The 6,973-nt window shown below is 44.8% G+C and overlaps 1 protein-coding gene across 2 annotated transcripts in view; it reads right to left on the reverse strand.

The window, feature by feature from the left end:
* The window catches only part of adam10a (ADAM metallopeptidase domain 10a), a 93,737-nt gene extending 91,871 nt beyond the window's left edge, over nucleotides 1–1,866 (reverse strand). Inside the window, exon 1 of one of the 2 annotated variants that reach the window (XM_088640979.1) lies at nucleotides 1,699–1,866. In XM_088640979.1, the coding sequence (XP_088497105.1) occupies nucleotides 1,699–1,765 (67 nt within the window). In that variant the 5' untranslated portion in view covers nucleotides 1,766–1,866. Of the gene's footprint in view, nucleotides 1–44; nucleotides 184–1,698 lie in introns of those variants that run through there. The other variant, XM_088640980.1, reaches the window with a different exon arrangement.
* Nucleotides 1,867–6,973: the final 5,107 nt, after the last annotated feature.

Below are 6,973 nucleotides of genomic sequence, written 5' to 3' on the forward strand. Positions count from 1 at the left end.
AAACGAGCAAGCGGGAGGGGGGGGATATTCGTCGCGGAACTAACCTCTGCGTGTTCAACTGTCTCTTGCTTTGTTTACATCTTGATCCTGTTTTATGGACACAAAAGCCGCACAGCCAAACGCCTCTATCGCTTCCGCAAAACGACGACAGGGCGTCCGCAGCTGAAGCGTCGCGATTCCCGTTCGTCATCCCTCTGTCCGGGCTACACGTGATGAAATACATGTCGAAACTGTACTCTGTCGCGCCGCTTCCCTGGGGGAAGCGCACCGAGGCGCAGTCGGTGCGGCCAGTGGCGCCAGGTGCGGGAGAAGCCATGAAGAATCCCACAATGCCACCCGGAGCCGCGTGCCTTTGTCCGCGCGAGCCGCTCGGGGACCGGGCGCCTTTTGTTTGCTTTTATGGAGCAGACCTTCCCGTCACAGAAGCCGACCCTGAAGGGGTTAATACCGAGCTGGCGGTGGAGGAAGGGGGTCGAACTAAAATGTTGTCTGTCGCCTGAGCCGTCACACACACACTGACATAATTTAAGACCGGGCGGACGTAGCTCCGTTTCTTCCCGCTGCCGAGCGGTTTTGTCCCAGATCCTTCAGCAAAGTAGGATGGAGATAAAATAGTAGCAACCTGCCCGCCTGGGTCTTGAATGTGACTCGCTGTGCGATACTGACAGACGAGCTTGTGCCTGGGGAGGGCCTGCCTCCAGATTCACTTTCGCAGTGAGCGAGTTTTCATGGCGATTTATCGCTTCTCTTTAGGGCAGATTAACCGCAAGGCGTTATTATTTAAAAAAAAGGGGGGAGGGGGGAAGAAACATTGATCGCTGATAAAAAATAAAGCTAGTATTATTCCCGATTCATAATTTCAAAACAAAAGGGGACATTTTGAACCAAGAAGCAATACCGCTGTACTTTACGAACCACGGTTTCACAAGCGAAAGAAGGAAATATTCAATTGTAACACCTATTCAGGCTGCTTCTACATATCCGTGTTAGCCTAATCCGCCGACTGCCGTTCAACTATAATGCCCCCACACAGGCATTTAACTTGAAATTATAAAAAACAACAACAACAACAATAACAACAAGTGCACACACGCCAGTGCAGCGAAACGTGCCCCCTTCCTTAAAAACACACAACACTCCCTTATCATCCAACAACATAACATCTGTGACTGACCGCCGTTTTAAAAACACAACACGACCACCCCAGCTGGTACAACCACAGCGGAGCGTCTGCGGTCTGAACACTTCAAAAAAACAACACAAAAACGCACATTAAAAAAAAACAAGCAGGACGAAAAGAGTGGTGTCGAGCACTGCCTTACACAGGCAATACCTATTCTGTCACACCGAGCCCAGCGCACTCGGCCCCTCCATCTTTATTAATATCAATGCAATGTCTTCCATCGCACCGCTTTTTAACTTTTTCTCGCTCTACAAAGAGACGTCAAACTCGGCCCAAGTGCTCGGTGCCCGTGTGTTAGCCCGGGTAACGTTATCGTGTTTTTTTTTTAAAAAGATGAACCCTCCCGGGCATTCAGCGCGCTTGACTTGGGAGGACACGGTTTCCCAGTACTGCCCAGCTCTCGGCGAAGAAAGTCCGCCCCCCCCTTCCTCCTCTCTGCCATCCCGGCCAGCGAGCCCGCACTTCTTTAAAACAAGGAGGCGGAAAACAAAATCAAAACGGGAAACCCAACTTACCTCCCGCGTTTCTCGCGCAGTACAAGAAAACAGCGAATTTTATCAAGAACATATCGATTAGGCTCATTGTGAGACCATGAGCTTTTATTGTTCCGATCCCACAGCTCTTAAAGGCGCAGTCGCCCCAGCGGTGATGGCAGCTCCCTCTCTCTCTCTCTCCCTCGCTCTACTCCGCGGCCTGACGTCATCAGCAGGCAGGGCCTGGCCCCACCCCCGCTCTCAGGTTACAGCACCCAGGACTCCGCGCGCAGGCTGACAGGCAGTGTCCCCGCAGATTTAAAGGGCCAGCGCCCCTTTATCTCCCCGGACCAATCCGAGCGGCTTTTGCAATTAGCTTTCACCGATTCCCGTGTCGTTACGTTCACGTTATGCCGTTGTTTGCGTTCCCTTCTTTGGTCCACCCCCTCCCCCCTTTTTTGTTTTCCTCGGACGTCGTTTATGAATGTAAAATGTAAGAAGTATTGCTGTTGTTGTTTTGTATGACAAAGTAAAGCAAAGCCGCATAGTGTCAATGCGAAGTTACGTATAAATCCATCTGTCCGATTTTCTAACCGCTTCTTCCAATTCAGGGTGGCGGGCGATTGATAGAGACACACAGCACAGACGTTCAACATTAACTACGCTGGTTCAAATGAAGAAAATTAGATCTGATTTTTAAAAAGTCTGTTAATTCAGGAGAATTAATTGGAAAGCAGGAAAGGAAAAGGTATGACTTACTGCTTGTCATAATTGACATTTATTATGATTTACAGTTAATGTAACGATTTACAGTTTCAGTTAATCTTTTAAGGAACTTGAGGCAATTCATACAGATGTAGCTAGCAATGCGAGTTGAATGCTTGATTTTGTACACCTTGCATTAAACAGAGGAGTGACTCAAAATCATAAAATATACAAGCTTATTAATTTGCTAATTGCATTTTGTGAAGACACGAAATACATACCTACAGGATGTTTACACTGTTACTTGTGTCTATATTATCAGTACACGCTTGATATTTACTTAGTTCTTGCTATTTTATTTTTTGTGTCGAATTTCGAGGCGTTGGAAAAGTGAACCCAACACATCACATCACACCACTTATCCAGTTCAGTCACTGTGGCCCAGAGCCTATCCCAGGAAGCACTGGGCACAAGACAGGATAGATAGATAAGACTTCATTGATCCCAAAGGGAAAGTGAGGTGTGATACACCTTGGAGGGGACACCTGACCAGTCCATCGCAGGGCACGTACAGATACAGACAGACCCACACACAGACACGTGCTCACACCAGGGCCAAATTCCCCAAAGACAGTCAACATACCAGTATGTCTTTGGACTGTGGGAGGTAACTCATTAGGAAAAAAAAAAGGAAGAGAACATGCAAACTCCACACATAGCATACCTGGACTTCTTCAAAATCCACCATGACAGGAACCAGAGGACACAAGTAGGAACTCATTCCAAAATGAAACCAGGAATCACTTCTTCACACAGAGGGTTGCGGGAGAATGGAACAAGCTACCCAACTGCATGGCTGAAGCCAGAACCAGCCCTTTGGGCTGGAGGTTATAAAGATGTAAACATGATTGGGAGGAGGAATGGAAAAAAGGTTCTTTATTGTCACAGTTATTGTTCATATTGTGGTGGTGTTTCTAGGGCACTTGGGACCAAAATATGTGACAGTGGACACACCAGCACTGCTCAGGGCTTAAGAGCAACAATATTACTGAACAAGAGTAGGTCTAGGCAAAGGCATGTAATTCCAACTGTTTCTGTATATATCAGTTTGTACGTATTCTTATAAGAAATCTGAGAGCAAATACATATTGAGGTGGTAACTTGTACACACTTGTGAGAGTATATTTACAACTTGCACATACTTGTCTTTCTTATTTTATTTTACCCCAGCCTTGAAAAGCTTAAACAAGCAAACTCATCTCTTCTGTCTATTCAATTACCACACTGTATCCAGACATTTGTGTCTGTGACACAGCCTACTTATCTGCTCAGCGATTAACAAAGAGCTGTCATGACAGACGTTAATCTCGTAAATAAAGACAGAGTACTGACTGTGACAATCACATGGAAAGATGTGTACGTTTACAAATAGCATATGTCCAGCAGAGTGAACAGCACTGAGTTCAGTACAGAGGGAGATGTAAGCTATTGCCTCACTTATAATAAGCTGAAAACAAAGAAAAGCATCGAAATTTGAGTTCAGAACCAGCGACGTCGAAAATCAATTGTGTTAAAACATCAACTTGAAAAATGCCAGCACCAGAAAACCTGGTCCCATTCTGTTCAGCCTGCGCCACATAGCGGCCGGACATGGAACTGCAAGGCAGTCAACTCTGAAAAAAGAGGTTAGAGGGGAGGCAAACTCGGTGTTTCACCGATTTTCAAAATAGCTTAAATAATATTATAAACGCCAAAATTTAAAATAATATAGCGAGGAAAGTGAATCTTAACAGTCACAAATGGATTGTAAAGAATGGTATCCCATGCTAGTTTCAGATTTATTACAGACTATTTTTATTAGAACATAACTGATTAAAAACATCCTGTTCAACATCTCATGCATTTCGTTTCCGGGTATTTCCGATAGGGAGGTTTTGGAGAAATTCGTGGACAGGCCTTTTTTATTTTGTCCTAGCAATCTTTTATAGTGCTTTTCACAGTGCAGCGCGATTAAGAGAGTTCTAGGAAGGGGCTCTTAGCCGGAGTCGCACCTTGATGAGTGCTACTGTACGCGGCCTCTTCCCGCTCGCTACTGTCTGCTGGGAACGCGATGTCAGCGATTTGTTTTTGTTTCCATATGTATTAATACAATGTTTAACACAAAGAAAGTAGGATACACACACTTTGGATTCTGTTGGGGTCCCATGTCCTGTCTAAAGATAACAATGGTCAACAATTTGCAAAATGTAGTCCTATCATTACAAGGAGCACCTAATATATTTGGGAGACCGATTTGAAACACAGAGAAAACAGCGTTCTCCTTTTTATTCTCCTCGACCTAAGCGAAAGAACAAAGAAGCACACAGTCTCCCTGTCCTTTATTATCATTGTCTTTTGAAATAAAATAATTCAGCCGTTACATGTAAACCATTTTAATGTAATGCCACCCCCCTTAAAAAAAAACCATAATTAAATCATGCGTCCCAGCAAGTGAAAGATCACGAGCATTCAGAATGGAGACAGAGTTGTCCAGGGGCTTCTGATCTGACGAGTCTAGGCTGTCTTCACACACCTGGACTGGGGCCCGGAGAGTCTGGCTTTGACACGAACGGGAACAGGCCCCCGCGTCACCGACAGTGCTAGCGGACGAACCGAGGCAGCTGAGCGACGACAAAGGTGACTGGAGCCACTCTGTGCTTAGCATACTACATTGTATACGGTGTGTTTCTCAACCAACACCTTCTGTAGGAAGTGCAGTATGGCGTCAGTATTAGTGTAGCTTGTGAATAGGGTATAGACGAGGTCTCTGCCTGGCTGTGCCTCTATGTGGTTACATATCTTTTACACTTACATTAAATTATTAGCTGTGATTTATCAGGATTCCAGCTCTGGTCTTGACGTGCGTGTAGTTATTTTCACAGTATTCTTTAAAGGGGCAGCACTTTGACTAGTTAATGATCCAATAGCGACAGAACCTGGTCATTTAGTGCTCAGCTGGACTGAGAACCTGCTGCTATCATGTAACAAGGGATTATTAAACTTTCTACAGGTGATGGATGCACTGTTAATGACCACAGCCTCCGCTGTTACCCTGCTGTTTTGATGGGCTTTAAGTTGGAGCCTAGATAAATAACTGGGTTTTTAAAAATTATTTCTGCCTCCTCGGTTCTCCGATCTGTGTCTCTGGGTCACAGCCAGAGTTGGCCGTGCACCCACGCGTGTCAGCGGTGTTTCATCGCACCCACCGCTCAGATCTGTTCCGGCTTCTCTCTCTCGTTCTGCTCCTGCGAGAAGCCAGCCTGTCACACGCCGTGGCTGAAGCTTTCCAACCCACGCGAAGGTACACACACCTTGAGGCAGGGGCAGGATTGAACAATTACCCTTAAACAGAAGGACATGGATGTGCAAATTGAATGTTAATCCTTTGCTAATTCGATCCTAAGCACAAGCAATGCAATTCATTAAACGTGCGTGCATGTTGAATGTTTTCGTACTAATACTTTTCATTATGTAGATTTTCCAACTGCCACTCTCTTGTTAATGATTGTACCACTGTAATTGGATTTTCCTTCAATCAAGAGACGTCATGCTGTTCTGTTGCTCTCTTGGTCTGGCAACTACAGATCGCTTATTTAATGTCGGTCTGGGGTGCGTTAAAGTCACGTCCGAGCTTGTAATGATCATTTGGTGTTAAAAATCCAAAATGAAATGAAATATCTCAATAGCAGGAAAAAAATAAAACATTCAATGCTTTTACATTTTTTAAACGATAATAAAAGATCACTATTCTTGCGTTGTGTAAGAGAAACAACTGTGCAGATTTAGTCATGTTACCCAGTCCACGCATTCATTAGTTTGTGTACATGGACGGACAGCTATAAAAATCTTCCGTTTCAAAGTCCCATCTAATTATGCGGCCAGACGGCAGCTCTGCTAATTGCTCATCTGTGACACAATCCAACAAAGCAAGCTGTTGTGGTGACACGGACTACGCCTGCTGGGTGGGCGGAGAATCGGCCCAAATAAGATAATAAGAAAAAGACAAAACTTTATTTTACCCCTAAATATCATTGCTTTTTACAACATGCACAGTCTAGATTCCTTCCTTTGGGATACATGAACTACTTTAATCAAGCCCCGGCCGGTGCTATAGCATTTTAGAAGCACTGGCGTATTTGAGCAAAACGATTGAACTGTATCATAATGCCTATTCTAAATCTACGGTGCACCTGTGTGAAATTGCGTTCACAGTACGATGTCAAAAAAGGGGAAACTACGCGCTTCTTTCAGCCAATTCATTTCCGTCACTTACAGTAATTACACGTGGGCGCGGCAGGCTGAGCCTATTTCAATACAGCGCCGTTAGCTAACACTGCCCCCTTCTGCTTTAGACAATTGCCGCGTTAAAAAAATAAATAAAAAAGACTTAGAAATACCGGACGCTTATATTATGATATACCCCACTTCCAAACTAACTTGCGCTCCATTTTCGTAAATGGTGGGCCGACGTTTCCAGGCCCCTGCGCCTTTAAGAGCTGTCAGCTGTGTGTCAGGAGCACTTCCTGTAAAAAAATAGGCAACCTGGTCGGTTTGATTATTTTATTGGGTGTTG

The sequence above is a fragment of the Lepisosteus platostomus genome, chromosome 7 (genome assembly GCF_059453375.1).
Source record: "Lepisosteus platostomus isolate fLepPlt1 chromosome 7, fLepPlt1.hap1, whole genome shotgun sequence".
Taxonomy (NCBI): Eukaryota; Metazoa; Chordata; class Actinopteri; order Semionotiformes; family Lepisosteidae; genus Lepisosteus; species Lepisosteus platostomus.